At 39.0% G+C, this 20701-nt stretch overlaps 1 protein-coding gene across 1 annotated transcript in view; it reads left to right on the forward strand.

The window, feature by feature from the left end:
• LOC131072978 (uncharacterized) overlaps positions 1–20036 on the forward strand; it is a 54310-nt gene extending 34274 nt beyond the window's left edge. The window contains exon 2 of the mRNA XM_058009296.2: positions 19358–20036. Within this exon, the coding sequence (XP_057865279.2) occupies positions 19358–19842 (485 nt within the window). The 3' untranslated portion in view covers positions 19843–20036. The remainder of the gene's footprint in view (positions 1–19357) is intronic.
• The last annotated feature ends 665 nt before the right edge of the window (positions 20037–20701 follow it).

Below are 20701 nucleotides of genomic sequence, written 5' to 3' on the forward strand. Positions count from 1 at the left end.
ACCTGAAAATGAGGGGGGTGACCATGGGGCTGATCTTGGAGTCCAATCTAGTTCTATGGCGAGTGCACTAGCTAGTACAGGTTGCCCTTCAGAGTTGTTGGCACCATATGCTAGGGGTCATTTTGATCCTAAGTCTCCTCTAAAACAGTTTGCTTCATGAATATCAGTACAAGGCATGTCCAATCGTAGGGCGGACTTTTGGAACTTCTACTTGGCACCAAGTATCACTTAATATTTAGCTAAATTTTTGTCATCAATTCTCCTTCATATTTCATCATGTTAACCTCTCCATTTATTGACTTCCAATCTTCATGTTGCCATCATTGATGTCTCTTACATAGGGCGGAGGTTTTAGGTTGTTTGACACCACACTTGGAAGTGTTTACTAGGTAGGGCGGACTTTCTAGCTCATGGAAGGCAGACTTTCTTTCTTGTTCACTTCACATGCCTTCCTCCTAGGGCGGACTTTGAAGCACCTCCATCAAGGCAGACTTTCCTACTCCCTCTTCAAGGCGGACTTTAGGAGGGTTCCCATGATAGGGCGGACTTTTAAACTTACTATCCAAGGCGGAGTTTAGGAACTACCCCTACATGGCGGACTTTTGAAAGGCATTTCTTCATGGCCTTTCCAACATGCATGGCAGACTTTCTTGACCCCTCTATGGCAGACTTTCTTGACCATCTCTTACAACCTTTGAAGGCCTAGGGCGGAGTTTAAGAGGGTCTTCAACATCATACTTAGCATCTTGGGCGGAGTTTCATCTTCCTCAACATGGCGGACTTTTGGAGGGTCTCATGCATAGGGCGGAGTTTTGACAAGGCTCGCACATCTTCTTTTCTCACTCCACAAGGCATAGGGCGGAGTTTAAGAGGCATCACCACCACTTGACATACTTGGGCGGAGTTTGGGAGCCTCTCTTCATGGCTTCTCCAAGGTATGGTGGAGTTTAGGCTGACCAGCACCATGGGAGGACTTTTAAGCTTGGCATCATCCACTCAGCAGCACCTTGGGCGGAGTTTTGGAAGGTGTTCTCCTTGGGCGAACTTCTATGACATCTCCACCATAGGGCGGAGTTTGAAGGCATGACCAGCACCATGGGCAGAGTTTTGGAAGGTGTTCTCCTTGGGCGGACTTCTATGACATCTCCACCATAGGGCGGAGTTTGAAGGCATGACTACCAAGGCAAACTTTAGACACCTTCTCAAGGCATGGCGGAGTTTGAAGAGACAACCTCTAAGGCGGAGTTTTGGGAGGCCTTAAGAGGCTTACACACCATCATGAGCGGACTTTTGACATCCCTCTACATGGCGGACTTTAGGCACTCTCCATCATAGGGCGAAGTTTTGGAAGGACACCAAGGCGGCGGACTATATATGAAGTATATGTGGTATTTCAATATGTCTTTTCTCTTTCTTATACTTTAAGTTATATTTCATATATATTGTCAGGATGTTTGAGAGTGGTTTCGGACCTCCAGGAGTTATAATGCAAAATCTAGATTTTGGAGGATTCTTCAATTTTCCAGACTTAGTCAAATTTCAGGATCAGGATAACATTCCAGACTTACATGATTTTTCGAGCTGATTACCCTTTGAATGCGCCATGACCCCCTAAAATATAGGAACTTAGCTTTTTGGGTCAAAACTTGAAAATTTTCGATCATGATCGGAGCAGGGCAATGCCAACAGTGCAAACCCTAGGTTCCCATTCTGAAAAAGCAAAAAGCAGACATTCCTAAAAAATAGGGAAAACTTTCTAAAAATAGCCATACCAGGGATCGGGCTAAAAATGCCAAAAACGAAACTTCCTAAAACGTAGGAAAAAGCAAAAAAGCAAACTTTCTAAAAATAGAAAATTGTCCAAATTCGTCCAAATCAATTGCGATCTTCATCCTTTGGCCTTTCTAGGCACTTTGACGGTATCCAAACTCTGGTATCACTTGGCTTGCAAAAACTAGCTTTCAATCTCTAGGACTTGAACCATTCAAAACTGAGCAAGGCTTGGCAAAACATAAGCGGAAGGCCACGAGACACTAACAAAAACCCTAGAAAGCAAAAAAAGAGAGGGTCCCCATTTGCAATGGGGCGATGTGTGAAAAAGGTCACAACAGGAGGAAAGTTGAAATCCTCAAGAATCAGGGCTTGATCGTATCTAATCGTAGGCGGTTTCTCATATCCGGTTGTTGGAGGATTCTCCATGGCCTCATTGTTGTGCATCTCCTGTCAAAATATGTCAGTCGCAACTTTGAATTAGGGACATTGCAATTCGGAATGCTGGCTTGTGTTATTCAATCTACACCAATTTGATAGAGTTGCTTCGGCAAGGAAAACTTTGTCGATTAATTGCTTTTCAGCTGCCAACGGATTGTCTAAAGGTGAAGGAACATTTCCATTATTAGGCGTTGTGTTCCACGTCCTCTTTTGATATCCTTAATTATTATCATGAAACCCTTGATTGTTCCCTTAATAATTTTGATTATTTCCTTGGAAATTTTGGTTATTTCTTTGATAATTCTGATAATTGCCTTGATTGTTTTGGAAATTTCTTTGCATACTTTGCAATTGATTATTTTGGTTTAGTAAATATGTGACATCGGCCGACAATTTCTTTACTTGTTCGATTAACTCTCGAATTTCTTCATTTTCCTCTGGTGTTCTAGTGGACATTGGTGCACCTTGTAGGTATACTGGATTTGTTTGAGGTGTTTGTGGAACTTGACTACTCAGATGCAGTACCAACTGATTGGATGGTTGCAGAGCCGAATAAGTTGATAACGGAGTTGGGTTCAATACTGGTGTCTGATTTATGCTTGGTTTAACCCTTGTATCTAGTTAGTTGTTGCTGGTGCTCCCATATGAAGTAAAGGACCCACGATGTTCTAACGTAATCCTTTGCTAACCTCGACTGCTTTAGTGTATGCTGCGCTCAAATTTGTTGGAGGAGGATGAGATTTTACAAACATTGTCGTGAGAGGGTCTAAAGCATGATAATGTATTTCAAGTTCATCTACTACAAGATAAGGAGGCTACAACCTCATATATGCTCTGTGGAATCTATCATTGAATGAGTTGATTGGTTCATGTTCAATCCTTCTACATTCAATAAATTGTGTATACAAATCTGCCGGTGTAACTAGAAGACCGAACTTTCTAAGGAAAGCGTCCTTAAGCAATTCCCATGATGTGATGGACCCTGTAGGCAAGTGGATAAACTAAGAAAGTGCTTCATCTCCTAAGGAATATGGAAAGAGCTTGCAAGCTACGTCCGCAAATCGAATTGGTTTAATCCTCAAACGATCTTCAAATAGCTTGATATGATCTTCAGCAGTTTGGTTTGGATCCTTAAGATGAAACTTAGAGCAAAAGTTCTCTAGGTTCTTTGGCATATCATGGTAAGTTGCGAACTGAAGAGGAGACGGATTGTTAACCATCCACGTTGCTCCATGTGTTGGAGGAGGGGGGGGACGTGGGGGAGGTATGAATTGATTAGCCATTGTACTCCCACTTGATTGAGACCCTGACTGTGCACTTGATTGAGTGATCGCTTGAATCACTGGTTGGTTTACTGCTTGTACAGTGGATTGAATTGCGTTGTTTTGAGTAGTTCCTTGGTCTAACTCCTTTTGGTTGGTATCTTGATCTTGACCTCGCTCTTGATACTAGGGTAGCGGAGTTTGAAATAAACTAGAAAGATTTCCAACTACTGACTCGCTTTCCCAATCAAATATTGAATCTAATCTAGGAGTCTCTTGACTAGATGAAGCTTCGTGTCTTTTGCTTCATGTCTTAGGCATGTAGTTCAATTCCTGATGCTTCCTTTCTCCTGGCACTGACCTTAGAACTCTTTGAAATTTCTCAGGTGAGAATGAATTGACACGATCCAACATGATTGTCCTTCAATTTACTGGCGTGGAGGAAGGGGAAACCTTTGATCAAGGATTGCTCTTTCAATAGCAACACCAATCTCAATGGCCTTCTCTTCTTCTTCGATCAAAACAAGACACGTGTCAATATACTGGTTGTTAGTTCTCCTTTCTCTCCAAGCCAGATGATCAAGTCCGGTGATAATGTCTTCTTGATGATCGTTGTATGCGAGGTTTGGTTGTACCACTTCTAATACGCCTCTATGTGGTTGCCCCATTGTGGTTCATGATAGATTGATTTCCTTGACTGGTTGTTCTAGGGATAACAATGATAGATGGTTGATTCCCCAATTCTTCTTCCTTGTCAATAATGCTTCTCACTCGTCTGAATTCAGCTGAATTTTTCTGATTTCTCCATGCAAGAGTGTTGAATTGTGAAATGATGTCTTGTTGTTCAGCGAGATATAACTCTTCTTTTGTCAAAACCATGTGATTTGAAACAATGAGCATTCACTTCTTGCCCTCCTTCTAGCGCCAATTTTGTTGATGGTGTTTTTATGCACTATACAACTCAAAATAAAATACCAAAGGTACTCTATCCTCTCTTGATAAAAAGACTCAAATGCTGAAGATTTGCAAAGGATCACTTGAGATGATTCCAAGGTTCTTTAATGTTAGGTCTTAACGTGTTGGATATCTTCAATGGTATTGATGTGATTTGTTGTACCTGTGAGGGGAATTACATACTTTCTCGCTTTAATCTCAATGGTTATGATGTTCTTCAAATGATATTGAAATATTGCTCCTTTTCCTATCTTACTTATTGTTGATAAAAAAAGTGAAAAAAAAGGATCAGGGTTTAGAAATGCTATTCCAAAATAAGAGTGCAAGACAATGAGTGATTTCAAGTTAGCTCAACTAAGCTTTGCTTTGACATCGCATGAACATCTCCACAAGGCTAGTGCAATCTTCTAAGGGGTAGCTCAATGATTTTTCAAATCACCAACTCAAACATAGACACCTTCAAAGCGAAGCATATCAATGATGAATAGTAATTGAAGTTAAGCTTAAGGTGAAATGATTCCAGTTGACCATGCAAGGCAAGTTTGAAATCAACAAGCCGCTAGTGGTATGGATAATGGAGCTTCACTTTCAATCATGCACATGTATCTTTCACTCATCTAAAACTTAAGAGTAAACTCTATTCTAATTTTTTTTGTCTTTTTTGAATATAAGCTCTCACAAAAGGTATGAAGAAACAAGCAAATGCTTCAAAACTTAATAAGTCACTAACACTTCAATGGTTTTATTAATTTCTTAAACATCAAGCAACAATTCTTCAAAGTCTCTTGATTGATCTCCTAATGCTGAATTTCTGCTGCAAATCTAATCTCAAATCTCCTTCTAATGAGATGCAAAAATTAAATGAGTTGAGCTTATATAGAGCTCTTTATTACAAAGGATGGCCAAGATTAAACTAGAATCAAGGGCCCGGATTTTGCCACCTAAAACCAAAATACCTAACTTATTGCAGAACATTAAATGCAAGCCAATGGGAATGTGACATCCATTTGGCACAAAATACGAGGAAAAATCCTCCAATAGGAAAAATGATGCCACATAGGATCATAACAAACTTTCTTCTAGAATCTTGTTGCCTTTATCCTTTTCTCTTTTTGCAAATTCAATGAATTTGGACATCATAGATTCTATCTCAGCTATTGCAACTGCAGGAAGATTCTCCAACTGTGCTTCCAAGTAGTTGATCTCATCCAAGCTGGTGGTGAAGCTCTTATCCCAATCTGGTCCAAATTCTCTAGTCTTGCTGGCAATTAAGGTGAATGAAAGGATAGCATTCAGCTGCTTCTCTAAAGGCATTCCATTAGGTTCAAAGAAGAGAATTTTCACTTTGTCCATCAAATCTTCCACAACAATGTCAACTCCTTCATCCTTGTTCTTCTCAAGAATAATCTCAGCAACCTCTAGGATCTTATCATGTATTGCATTGATTCCCTGATCAATTTGGGTGCACCCAAGATTGATGTCTTCAAATACAAGTCTCCTCATGCAAAGCAAATTATGCCACATTTAAGATTAGGCAATTGCTCATCTTTCAGCATCCCTTGAGTTATAAATGTTTGTCTCGGTATAGTCTTCATTACTTGCAATATAGGGATGGTGAAATCTCTTATGTGGACAGAATCATCATATGCTACCTTGAGTCTGAGTCCTCTCAAGAGTTGTCATAGCCTTATCAAATGTTCTTGCTAACTCCCTCACAAATGCCTTTGCCTTCCTAAATGCCTTGGTGATCCAAGCATCCAACAATTGTGTTGAGGCCTTCATCTTTTCAAAATCTTCAACTGTATCTGGAGGAGGTAGTGATGAAGCCAACGGATCGCGTTGCCTTAGTGGAACCTTGAGTTGTTGAAGGTAGCCTCTCAACATGTTGTTTTCTTTCTCTAACTTGCTATTCTTTTCAACTTCCAGCTTGAGCATATAATTGACTATTTTCACTGTATCATTCATATCTTCTAATGCTTGATCAGTGGTGGGAGGATCTAGATTGATGGTTTCAAAGTCAAACTCATCTACTGTAATCTCATCCTCTGGCTTGTCTACTCTTGGAATAGCAATCTGTATGATCTTAGATCCATCTTCATCTCTTGTCATCTTGGACATCCTGGTGGCTGCCTTCTTCTCATGTTCATAATTTCTATCGAGGTAGCTACCTAGATCAAATGGATCTTGTTCTTCTTCTACAATCACTTTCTTTGACAATCTTTCCTTTAGCCAAGCAGGTATAACTGATTGCTCCTCTTCAACCTGTATCTCTTTCACTTGTTGCTCTTCTCGTGGAGGGGATGTGACTTCTTGTTCATCATCATCTTCAATGTTCACATAGGTATCACTGCTTGCTTTATCATTGATTGGCTTAGGTGAAGTTGCCTTGTCATAGGCCACCTATTGTTTTCCCTTACTACTCATTCCATGATCAATGCCTGTATCAACTGCTTGATTCGCTTCCTCTTGATGCATAGATGAAGCACTAGAAGAAAGATGAGGAGCTTGACTTGACTTGTGTTTCTTCTTTGGATGTTCTTTCGCATTATCTTCCTTTTGTCTAGAGTCCCCTCGAATGAGTTGATTGAGTAGCACTGGCATGTTGGTTTTCACTTTCCGCTTCTTCATCAGAAGATTCTACTTCTCCCATCCTTTGAAATGTCACCCGGATGCCTTTATCTTGCAATATATGGGTTTGTGCTTCTACCCATTTCTTAGTGCTGATCAAGAATGGCCTCATGAGTTCTCTCAAATCTGTAACTTCATCCTCAACTCAATTAACCTTCACTTCTTTGTTCTTTTCTTTCTCATAAGTTGGCAAGAGGTGTCTTCCACTATCATTTGCTTTATCAGCAACATCAAAAACCTTAGTTGCTCTGATAATCTCAATAGGTAGCTTTGAATGCATCTTCCTTCTCATCTCAAAATCATTCGGTGCATTCATGAAATGATCTTCTAATTGCAATCGATGCCCATGCTTCTTTCCGCTTGTCTTCTGGATGTTGTCGTAGGGATCAAAGTTGTTTCTCAAAATATATGGTTAAAGGTGGAAGGTCATCAATTCTTCATCTATTTTTCCCGCCACTTGCAAGGATGGAAAAATTTCCAAAGATTTTCCTAATGAAATAGGGAAAGGATTCTTTGTCTTCAACTTGTTCTTTTGTACTTTGTTGTATGCCACCAACTGTCTCACCAATTCAAGGAGTACTAATTTGTTTGTAGGATACCTTGGTAGCATAAGAGGTGGGCATGAGCATCCTTGAACTCTTATATAAGTAAACTTGAGAAACTGAATTAACCATGCACCAAACTTCTCCACCAACTCTTGTGCATCTGTGGATAGCCTCTAATGAATGCCACCTTGCAATGTCCTTGTGATGTGCATAGTGAAGGCATCATTGGGTCACCTGTAATGTTTCTGATCATGATAATGCAGCTGGGTGTATGAATCACATGCTCTTAGTTGTCCTGGTTTAGTACCAACCGGTGACCTGTATGTTAATCCCACATACTGATAAGCCCAAGCAAGTGAGTATATGATGTATGAACCCATGTAGAACGTCCTCGTTCTCTCAAGCCTCTTGAGTTGTAAATCAATGTTATTGCTGATGACACGATGTCCATGAAGTAGAACATCCAAACCTCAAAGTAGAAGGCCTGTGGGATCCCGAAGACTTGGCTAAGAAGTGTAACTAGGTCACCAAATTCTTCCTTGAAGTAAATCCGATGATTTTGCTTGGGAGCTTGGATTTACTTTGTCGGCTCTTAGATAACCAATACTTATTAATTATTCCTTGACATTTATTTGGATCATCATCATAGATCGCCTTTGCATTGTCACTGCAATTGTATGTCATGTTCTTGAATTGAGGTATGTAAAAAGCCTCGCTAATTGCCTCCTCCGAAAGATAAGCAATCTCTCTCCCATCAGGTGTTACAATCACTCTCCTTTCTGGATCATAGTGCTTAGCACATTCAATGATAAGCTCATTGCATTGTACCGTCAAAGGAAAGCCAGCTGCCTTTACAATACCACTATCCATCATCAATTTGGAATACCCTGTTGGTCTGGTTGTATACAGCAGACCTTGAAACTTCTTCATATCAATCTGACCCAGATTGAGATCGCCTATGTTGCCCCAATGTGATATGATCTTTGATTCCAAGATGACGTTCTTTGAATCCTCCTTAAAAAGGATCTGCCTTATTCCAGCCATCTTGCCCCAGCAAGAAGCAACTAAGTGAGCTTTATGCGATGTCATTAATATGAATGAATCATTTAGGGTGAGAAGTTCTAATTAATAAGATTGAAAGCCTAGGCTACCTCTCTAACCCTTGATCAAATGTAATTACTTTCAAAGCTCTCTAAGACAACAAAATATAGTAAAACCCTTCTATGGATAAAGGAAGATTAACTTTGAACACATTATTCTATACAAAGTGCCAATCAGATTCCACTTTCAAACCTGCAAAGATGCAGAATTTAGTCAAAATTGCTTGCTAAGATAATACAATTCACTGTGATGCTTGAATTGACACCGTGCTGGTCAAATTAGAGTTCGTAAATCAGAATTTAAGAACATGTTTGAAGGACACTAATTTGGATTGGAACATAGAAAATCGTCCAAACCTTAAGTCAAAAATTACTGTGTCAATGCCAATTCGAATGCAATTTTGATTGAATTTGGAATTACCACCCAAAACGATGTTTGCTGCTGCAAAATCAGAATCGCACTTCTCAGGCTATTCAACTGAAAATCGCATGAACTCGACGCTCTATATATGAATCAGCTTAAATCACAAGTTCTAACCGATTAACCAGATTGCTGATGCAAAATCGCTGATAATGAAAGTGATCCGATTCGCTGTGGTTCGCAGAGATGAAGCTACTATCAATGTTGATCACAATCGCCAATCTACAGAGATGACAAAAATTGCTTCCAAGGTGAACATCGCCCAGCTGATGATGATCGATTTGATTAAGTTGCTGATCTGAGATAGGTCGCTGATCATCAAAATGCAAGAAGTCGCTGGTCTGAGATAAGTCGCCAACCTATAAAGTGATGCAAATCGACCCCTTGATGAAAATCACCAGAATCTTCTGATAAAAATCGCCCAATCTGATATAATTGATCAACTTTGATGAAATCACTGATCTGAGAGCAATATCAATTTAAATTTGATCAAATAAAATGATCAAGTTTTGAACTTATAATTGTTCACAAGTTCGATACTTCATCACAATTGTTTGGGTGAAATTCATTAACTGAATTGATGCCAAATAAAATAATAATTGCTAATCGTGGCATCTTGGGGATTCAAATGGTCAATTTCAAATGCAAGGCGCCAATCATTAAATCTATTTTGTCAAGGTATCGAACTTACACTTGTAGTAGAGTGATCGATGCCAATCATTAAATGTGATTCAATAATAATTTTTTATGAGGCTTAGATTTCACCAATCGAATCACTTGGGGCAATCAAAACCACGTCCATTAAATGCAATTTCTTCATCTTGATTGAATTGATAAATACATTGTATAAAGTTCGCCACTTTAATTAAATGTCTCCTTGATCAACCTTGACAAAATCATTAAATTGAGAGTTCAAACCATAATTTGCCCAGCTTAGAGATTACAAAGATTTTAAATACTTATCACGCTGGCCATGGAGCTCATCGAACCTTGCAACACACTTGCATTTATAAAATCGTCCCCCAATTAGCACTTTATCGAACTTGCCAATGCAACTAATCCATGTAACCATTTCATCGAATCTATTCATTGAATTGATCCTTGACCTTCAAAACCTTACATTGACTAAGCATCGTTGGAACTAGATGCTTGCACTTCATACTATGAAAATTGTCATTGCATCCATCGCATCGTATAGACACCTCATTTCGTGCATAGCTTAAGTGTTGGAATGCATTTACTTAGCATGAATCGCCCTCCAATTGACTGCATCCATTGAATTATATACATCTTTCAAAGCACAATTCTCCCACAATCGATGGAAGCAATAACATGATGCATCGATAATAATGACAAAATCTTTTAAAGCAAAGGCAAGGTGATTGCCGGCAATGACTTAGGTGATTGAGAGCATTGACAAAGTAATTGCTAGCATAGACAGTGTTGATTGCTAGCAATGACAACGGGTGTACTAGGCAATGATAAGGTGATTGCTAGCAATGATAGGAGCACTTCCATGATAGTCAATTTTTCTTGATTTTTACATTTTTTGAATTTTTGAATTTTATTTTTATTTTTGAAATTTTGAAATTTTTTTTGAATTTTTCATTTAAAAATACTTTATTCTACACTATGCTAAACTATACTATGACACTTAATTCTACAACATCTAGAAAGCGAAGAGAGGGGTCCCCATTTTAGTGGGGCTATGTGTGATTTGGTCACAACAGGTTACCATACCCAAAAGTAGGTTGAAGAGGATCTCAATTCGTGGATCAAAGGAGGGGAACCATGGTTTCATGCAAAGAAAATCTTTTTGGAAAATCCAAGGACCATTTTTAAGTACTAGCTCCTTATCTTCAATAGAATCAAATTCAATAATAAAAACCCCTTTGGCATAGGGGTATATGCCCATTTCTTCCTTCATGTATTCATTCCACATTTCGGAGCCCTAGGAATGAAAGGTGCATGGCTTTGGCCAAATTTTCTTGAACTTGCAAATGAAGGCATGTTCCTATAGATAGACCTCCCTATTGCATGCACAACTTTCCAAGCAAATTTTTGGCATTGCAAATGATCAATGAAATAGAAGAGGGCATCCTTGAAGAGCAATACCGCTATATTTTAGGGGAGAGGTCACCTTGGGAGGGATGGGTGACAAAGATTGCAAACACCAGTTGGGGGAAGCCTTATCACCCACACACACCGTCTCCTTGTAGTTTCATAGGGTATTGTCATGCCAATCTAGAGCCTTTGGATGTCGTGGGATAGTGTTAGGAGGCCACGCAACAGGTATTTTGCAAGATTGCCCATCACCACCAAAGGACAATAGGGGCTGCCCAAGTGAGCTGAATCGCCATGACCAGCAAGAGATATCAGTGAAGGAGATTTGGGTGACTGCATTTTTTGCACCCATTATCGAGCTCTTGTTTGCCAAGGCTCAAAGCCTGCTTGAAGTTGAGCATGCATTCATCCTACTTGCACATGGAAGGAACTCCAATGTGTTGTGCAATAGGGTTTAAAATTGGCACAGAAGGCATTGCAAGGGAGTGAAAAAAGCAAAGCTATTTTATTTATAAGTATTGCCTTAAAAGTTGTAAAGCCTAGGCAAAAGCATAAAATTCTACGTCATATAATGAATACTTTTTCCTTGCATCATTAAAAATTGCTGAAACAAGCTACTAGCATCACAATCTACTTGAAAGACTTTATTAAAATTTGATTTCACCGATAAAGGTTCCCCTATGATCTCTTTCAACTTGACAAAACTTTTGTGAGTTTTGTGGGTCCACTTAAAAATCTACTTTTTAATGCAATTAATAAGTGGCATACTTATTCCATTAAAATATATGTTACACCAAGATTCTAGGAAAAGGATGATAGGGGATGGGGGGACGTGTTTCGAGGGTGGACTTTTCATAAGGCAATTTTTTAAGAAATGGTAGAAGACAACTATTAAAAAAAAAAAGAATTTAAAACTATAAGAAATTTCAAAGATTCATATGATAACATTGAGAGGGCACTTATTATATACATTATAGAACCTTATTACATAACATTAGAATTGAATTGAGATTTTACATGAGAGGTGACACACAAATTAACAAAATTTAATTGCTTTCAAATGTGCATATATGTTATGGAAAAATTACAACAAAATGCCCAAAGGCTGTAGTGTCAACTACAAAATGACAAACATAGAAAGACTGCTGCTCCCCCATCTCAGCATCTGCTAATGCCGCATCAAAATCGGAGTTTGAATCCGAATCACTGCGGCTATGAGGAACTGCCATATTATTCAAATAGAGTTCCTAAGCTTGGGAAATTATTGACTTGTAAACTTATAACTCAAAATAGAGCTGTGTCACATAGGGACACATCCTCACCCCTCACACCGCTATCCTGGTCCCCTAAGACATTTCAGAGATGGGGGGGCTTTAGAGGACATCCCATGGTCGTCCCCCCAATTGAGAAAAATGTGGAAACGTCTTGGAATGTGCTCCTACAAATGAGGATGGAAGGAAACACATAGAACACAAAGGACTCCTAGCCATACCCAAGGTGGCCTAGGTCATCGCAGACGTCCCTTGACCATCACAAGGATGGCCAGGCATCCCCTACTATAAAGCAAGTTTAAATAATGTTTAATGAAAATCATTCATAACATTAAAGAAGGACAGTTAAATATCTCATTGCAGCATTATAACAACAACAATAAATATATCATGACAGCACTATAACAACAATTAAATTAATCATGACAGCAGTGATAGCAATAAATGTAGTAAAACGGCAATAAATATATTATGATTCAGATTCATAGTTTTTTTTTTTTGGTCGATAATATGAGTTTTTATATTATTAAAAGGAAAAACAGTTACATAATCTTTAAACAAAAAGGTGGTAAACCCAAACCACCAAACCAGAATTGTTCTCAAAACCACCCTACTAAATGCCCTCAAAGCAGTACACATAGAAAAACCAGGGCATACAAAACTCGTCAACCTACCCGAATCGGTCCAAAAAACCAACAAAGAAACCAAGTTCTATGAACAGAATACAAAATAAGGGAATGAATCCTAGACACAAGTACCCAGTGAAACATCAAGAACTACCTGAAGCCAGGGTAAGAGCCAACACGTCCCTCGTCCTTCTTGTTCTCAGCCTCCGCCTCCGGTCTGTCACCTCCCCATCCTTTGCTTCCACCTGAGCTTGGCGTATCACCTCCTCCAACTCCATAATCTGCACGAACAACTTCAGCGCCTACCACCCTTTCCTCGCCTCCTCTCTGAACCTTGCCTTCACCTTCTCCCGCCGCCTAAGAAAGGGAATGAATTTACCTTTCAACTCTTGATGAAACCCCAAACCCCCTTCACAAATATCAAAACCTGCACCCAGTACAACCCACTCCAAGTGCGTCTCCATGTTTTCAAGGAACTCCTCAAGGATTATTGCCTTCAAAACCCTTCAGACCAGCGCACATGAGGATTCCAAGTCGAGTCCCCATGCCATGATGAGGGAGTATATATCCGTACGGGCCCGATACCGGTGTCCAATCACTCCCAATTCCTTGCCGAGAACCAACTGCACAATCCTAATCAAAAGAGTATCCTTGGAGCGAAACATATTCTTCAATTTGAACTCCGAGACCGGTTCCCAAAATGCACAAAGGAGCTTGGAGGTCCTCAAAGTGAAATTGGCCTCCATTGTAGTCTAGAAAACCAGAGTGCCTGCCTCAAGCTCTTCCCTAAAAAAAAACACCAAGCGCACGAATCAAAAAGCTTGATGAAGACACAGGGAATGTCACACACATCCCCACTCCATAAATGAAAATCTCATCTAACTCCGCTGTCACTGCAGCACTGATCGGCATTAATTGCCAACTTCAGTCGAGTCAGCCGAAACACATGAAAAGAATTCTAGATGTCCTCATCATAAAATTCGCATTAACAGCCAAGTACGGTGGACGTGCAAACTAACTCAGAATGCCACTAGACATCTACGTCATCACCCCCCCCCCCACCATCTCGTCACACATCTATCCAATTCACACGCCACGTTGGACAAAGAGTCTGCCACCTCATTCCCCCCTCTTCGAATATGTGAAATACAAAAAATCTTGAAAAACCGTAAGCTTTGAGCAAATAATTGATATGAATTTATTAATCCGTCAGCTCGAAGACGTGCCTTTCACAATTGCATCCACCACCACTTTGGAATCCCCTTCTAGGTGCACTCTTGGGATATTCATGTTATTGGCCAATTCCACCGCTAATAGGGCAGCGTGCACCACAGCCTCATTGTTCATCCCATCTTGCAACCTCTACGCCCCTTTGAAGAGAACCTTTCCCCTCTTCATCACGAGCCACACATCCAACACCTAAGATGCCCGGGTTACCTCTCGACGCCCCATCAAAGTTGATCTTGACTCATCCCTGCTCCGGCCTAGCCCACACCTCTTCGCCTCTCCTATCCACCTTAGCCGTAGGATGAACCCTATTAAACCCATAAACGGGTTGATTCATAGTTAATGATATAAGCTATACAACAGTTAATATTAATAGCTATAATTTGGATTTTAGATTTCATTGTTCAATAAAAGCATCAAACTTCACAATTGAAAATTCTTGATATGATATTAGTGTCAGTTGTTATTGTCAATTGCAAAAGAGATTAAAGATGCAATTGTCATTGTTTGGTACAGTGTGGTATTATGTGAGAAGTACAAACAAATAATTTCTTTTAGGAATGTGGTTGGCATGCAGGCTTCTAGAAACATCATTCAGCATCATTTAGCATTGTCAAGTTATATTGCCGTTGTTATACTGTTGTTCATTTACTTGTAGAAATTTGACTCTCTCTCTCTCTCTCTCTCTCTCTCTCTCTATATATATATATATATATATATATATATATATATATATATATATCTGTCCCCCCCGCCATCCCCCAAAAATGGCCCTTGGACTATTGTCCCTGAAACATGTCTCGTGCTGTCCTACCATCCCCGAAGTGTGTTAATTCTGAGTTTTCCATATCCAATGACAAATTAGTCAAGTTCACTGTTCAGCACAATTTTGTATTATATTGACAACTTAAGTCATTTGAGATCTAAGCTCACTAAGGTGGAACATTCATTAACCAGAATGAAGGAGCCTCTTCGGATTATATCATTATTGTCCTACAAAAAACGATAAAGGAATAAATTGGTTAATGAGATGGGTCTTTCTTTTCCAATCATCATTCTAGGGTATCTCAATGATTGCATGTTCCTCTCAGATCAAGTTTACTTTAGTTATATAAATTCACAAAATGGTGAATATAAAACAAGATTGGTATTATTATCGGTCCTTGTTTTGAGACATAATCAGAGGTAGATTGCATTTTGCTCTTAGATCAAGTTTACTTTAGTTATAAAAATTCACAAAATGGTGAATATAAAACAAGATTGGTATTATTATCGGTCCTTGTTTTGAGACATAATCAGGAGGTAGCTATTGTTTTATATCCATGACATCAGAGAGTGAGAATCTGGCCATTAGATCAATTCAAAATGATATCATTTTAAATCATAGTCAACATGTATACAAACCAAACAATTCCAAAGCTACCAGTCCCAATATTTCACATTATTACCGAAACTACTAACAACTATATCAAATAAGTATAAAACTATTAACCACCATATCAAATGCATCCAAAGGCTATAAACTAGAGAAGAGTAGTGTAAGGATGTTTTTCAAATTCTTTCATTCAATCATCTTTTTTTTTTCTTTTTCAATTGCATTTTTTTAATTGGGTCATAGGGAATGCTTTGGGATGCAAGTACAAGTTGGAAACTTCCAGTGTTCCACGGGGACGCGTTTCCACCCTTTTGGACCGTGTCTCAGAGACGGGGACATTTCCGAGACGGAGGGACGGGGACGCAACTTCTCCCACCATCCCGCCACCACCACCAAAGCTCCGTCAGAGTCGGGGAAATGTCTCCACGTCGCGTTTCCACCCTTTTGGACCGCATCTCGGAGACGGGGACGGAGGGACGGGGATGCAACTTCTCCCGCCATCCCGCCACCACCACTAGAGCTCCGTCAGAGACGTGGAGATGTGGGAACGTCCCCAAGTCTCCTTGGGAGACGCGGAGGCGTTTCTCGAGAGGCGGGGAGACGCCTAGACGTCTCCCGTCGCCCCACATCAAATGCAAAAATAAAAATAATTTTTTTTTAAAAAGTGACATTTTTGGGGGTTGTGGGGTAACCTTAATTTGACGTGGGCCCTATCCCTTGCCCCAAAACAACACAAAACCATTTTATTTGTTGATTTCACTCTCATTTTGAAAGTCTGATTTTTTTTCAAGAGGAGGAAAAACTTGTAGAAGACTGATTGATGAGGATTATCCTACCACTTCAGATGCAGGGCTGGTTGGTGTGAGCTTGAGGGATATTGATCTTCAGGAGTCCAGCAGTTCCAGTGAGGAGTTCGCAGATGATTAGAGGCCTCCATTCGCTACATTTTGAGTTTTGTCATTTACATTTTGGCATTTTGTCTTTGACTCTTTTGTAATGCTATTGTTATTAGTATTTGTATTTGGTGACTCATTGTACTGATGAATCATGTAATCATCTTGTAATCATCTTTATAGACTTTGCAATGGCATCAGATATTCATATTTTCCATTTTTGATATAATAGAAATCTCCAATTTGACAATTTCATTTTTCAAATTTTATTTAGCAATTAGCATTGAAGAAATCTTGGTATTTAGATTTAGTATTTCAAATTTCCTATAGTTTCATTTGAAATGTAATTCTTATACTGTTATACTGTCATACATCTTTTCAAAACTAGTTTTTCAAGTACTATATGTATATGTATAACTATATCAGCACCACCACCCCATCAGCCCCCCCACCGCCCTCCCCAAACTTAGGCCCTTGGTCCCCCCATCCCGGAAACTCATCCCCCCATCCCGGAAACTCGTCCCCAACTCCAGTGGAACACATTCCCAAATAAGGGCTTTCTTCTTCTCTTCCACAGCACCTTTTATTTTCCTGTGCTCTTCACTTAATCTGCTTCAGCCACTTGTTGTTACACTCATGAAATACCTCCTCTCACAGCCACCAAATCCTTATCCCTCATGCAAGATCCACCAACATCATTCCCTCCTCTTCCAAACCAGATTTCACATCCACCCATTCCAAATATAATGACAAATACTTTGCAATGAATATAAGAAGTACAAGATTTCAGTCCACCATTTACATAAAAGACCAATACAAAAGCCTCTGCTGAAACTGCCAGGGTCAGAAATTAACCTAAACATGTCTACAAACAAAGGTTAGTTAAAGGAAGCTTAATGGCCATCAACTCTCAGTGGAATGCTCTGAAGATAGCCAGACTCAATATTTGACAGCAGAACTTATCAAATTGAATGATAAAGATGATAAGCAACAACATAAGATGGCATCTTCTTTCCCTAAAGCACTGCAACTATTCTTTAGCTGCACACATTTCAAAGTCAAAATTTCTCTAATGTCCCTTCCCACCCTCCAGGTCAGGCTAGCAAAGTATACTCCCTTGATGATAAAAGGGTTTCTTCATTCTGTCTATAATCCCACTCTCTTTCTCCCACCATCCCCTCATCTTCCATTTACAATCCCTTCACCCTCCCGATTACTATTCATGGCTTTTCCCACAAACATCTCCACCTCCTTTTGACATTTCTATTAAGCGAGTTTTACAGCAAGCCTATTTCTCTTGAAAACAATTGTAATACCACTGAAACAAAGGAACCAAGAAGTACTCTCAAAACCCCTGCTAGTACACTCACAAACAATGCTTCAAAATCCACCGCTGCTTTCAATTCTGTCTTAATCCAATTGGAAGCAAGTCTCTCCCAACTAGACTATCATTTGAGGAATCAAATCATTCTGGCCTCACTCATTGGAATGTATAATGAACCTGGCTATTCTCCAAGCCCAACTTGCCACTCTTCATCTTCAGCACACTCCAGAAGAAACCCCTCCTGCTGCAGCACATTGAACTAGAATAGCTCAGGCTTCAAAACTGAAAATATGTATATTTATCATCCCATAAACCAATTGATTGACCGCAAAAATTTTAGGAACAAATGTTCTACCATCACATCTGTGACGCAAGATGAATTGGACACTCCTTTTCACATTTTAGGCTGTCAGGCGTTCACACATCATCTAGCCTCCACCAACATAAACATTTGTGAACCTTACAATGGTAATAAGAATAATCAAAAACATAATCAGAATGGTCTCTACTTCAGTTCTATTGGAGGAAATACACATTACACAAGCGCTTTTGAATTATCCCACCACAACACTACCTGTGTCAATCCAGCATACTGCTGCACTTTTTACCAAATTAAATAGTATGTCTTTAAATACAGTACAAGATGTTAAAAAAGCCTACTTAATAATTATTTTGGTAAAAAGTGCATCTACCATTCTGGATAGACGTTGCCCACAAGACCATCCTCATCCAGCTCTTGAATCAATTCGACAAATAAATCTGTGTGAGGATTGCCCTCAAACTCTGAGAATTATATTCTGATTTTTGTCACCTGCTTAAAAATAGCTCTTAAAAGCCTTCTCCATAGGATCTTCAATGCCAACTTAACTTTTCATGCTCTTGTTCTCCACGCTGAATCATTTTATGGCAACTGGCAGCCTTGCTTGTAAAGCTTCCAGTTTACAATTTGTAATTGGCAACACCGAACAAGTTTCTATCTCTACTCAATTTATTGGGCATGATGTTCCAATAAGTTTTATGCCCCCTTAAATTTTACAAATATTTTTCTGTCCTTTTTTTGAGTTCTCCAGTTTTAAAAATGAGTAATTGAATGTCCTTTACGCTTTTAGTTTGACATATCAATGCTTTGTAAATGGAATGCAATCATCTGATTTTCTACAGCTCCTGTGCCATTCCTTTGGGATAGGCCTGAAAATTTGTAGATATCCTTTGATCACAAATTATCGTCTACTCTACTTTTGCTAACTCTATATTTGATCCTCTTGCTCAAATGAAAAGGAAAGTGAAATTTTTAAATTTGACTCGTGCTAGTTGTGAGTTGGGAAGGATCAAACTAGGCGTGTGAGCTGCAAGAAAGCTGATTCTGTGAAACTAGTTTGCAATTTTGATCTGCTTGCCTTGTTGATTTCAACAAAGACCTTTTAAAACTCAAGCATTTGGTTGTTGTTGCTTGCAGCTCCTGATGCCAGGGCCCCTGTTATTCTTGGCTATGACTTTGAAGGCAAGATGGGGGTAGCTTTAATGCTTGAGGAAACAAGAGAAAATGATAAGAGACCAGAGCCTTCATGGCAGGGAACTATTTGGAAGCATCACAGAGCCCCTCTTGAAGAAAGCAGAAGTGAGCCTGAGGGAACCTTTGTTGGGACAGAAATGAGCATCAATAGGCATCTTGAAATGTCAAGTAGAAGGGCAGTTTGGAAAGGCTTCAGAGGTGGATTGAGTGAGGAAGATGAAAGGGCCATGGACTGCAAGTATATTCTCGTACAACTTCCTTATGGATTCACTGTTTTTGCTCCTTTAGAGGCTGCGATAGGCAAAGCTCATGCATACTATGTGAGCTGGGTGGTAAATGAAAACAAGGTGAGGGTAATTTCTACCAGGTATTTTGCAGATGGCAGGCTGCAATATGTTAAGTCAGGGACATATGACAAATCTGCATAAAAGCAGGATCTAGAAACTGTCAAGCTATACTATACTAATTTCTGTTAACTAGTCACAGTCTTCATAACTGTATCATTCAATGACATGCTTTTCTTTCTCCATCAATATAATATTTTAACTGTAATCTTCAATAAAATACATTTCTTTCTCCATCAATATAATAAATTTCTCTTAATAGCCGATAGGCTATATTATACGGGAGCTTCTGACAGGAAAGTTGTCTGACGCCGTCAAACAACTTCTAGGTGTTCAGCATCCTCTTAACAGTTTGCCGTAAAACAATTTTTCTGATTCTGAGGTTGTCTGCTGTCTAAAAACAAATCTTGATTCGCATACATTATTTAGATCTCCATATCAAATCGAATATTAGTTGAACAAGTAAAATCTTGTCTAGCCGTAAAACTCCCATATTTTCGGATCCACTTTTGTTTACTGTGAATAGATATCTTACGAATTTATTGAAGAAACAAAATGCAGTGAACCAAATGCTATTTCTAAAAGGAAAATCGCATACACTTGCTCACTTTATGCAGGTCGCAGTCTGTGTTTGAAGTATTTAGGAAGACGATTGAGTTGATTTCAATTGTATGTTTACATTAATATTAATTATGGAAGACGATCGAATTGATTTTAATTGTATGTTTACATTAATATTAATTTTTTTTACAAAAGATAAAAAATTAAAAAAACATATTTTAATTTGATTAATTAGAAAAATAATTAATTTTAAAAAATGATTAAAAAAATTAAAAAATATATATTTAATATGATTAATTAGAAAAAGAATGTGCACAAAAGAAAATATACTATTTTATGCTTTTAATAATAATATTTTTTGATGGTATCTTCATTTATTTGA

The sequence above is a fragment of the Cryptomeria japonica genome, chromosome 9 (assembly GCF_030272615.1).
Source record: "Cryptomeria japonica chromosome 9, Sugi_1.0, whole genome shotgun sequence".
Lineage (NCBI taxonomy): Eukaryota > Viridiplantae > Streptophyta > Pinopsida > Cupressales > Cupressaceae > Cryptomeria > Cryptomeria japonica.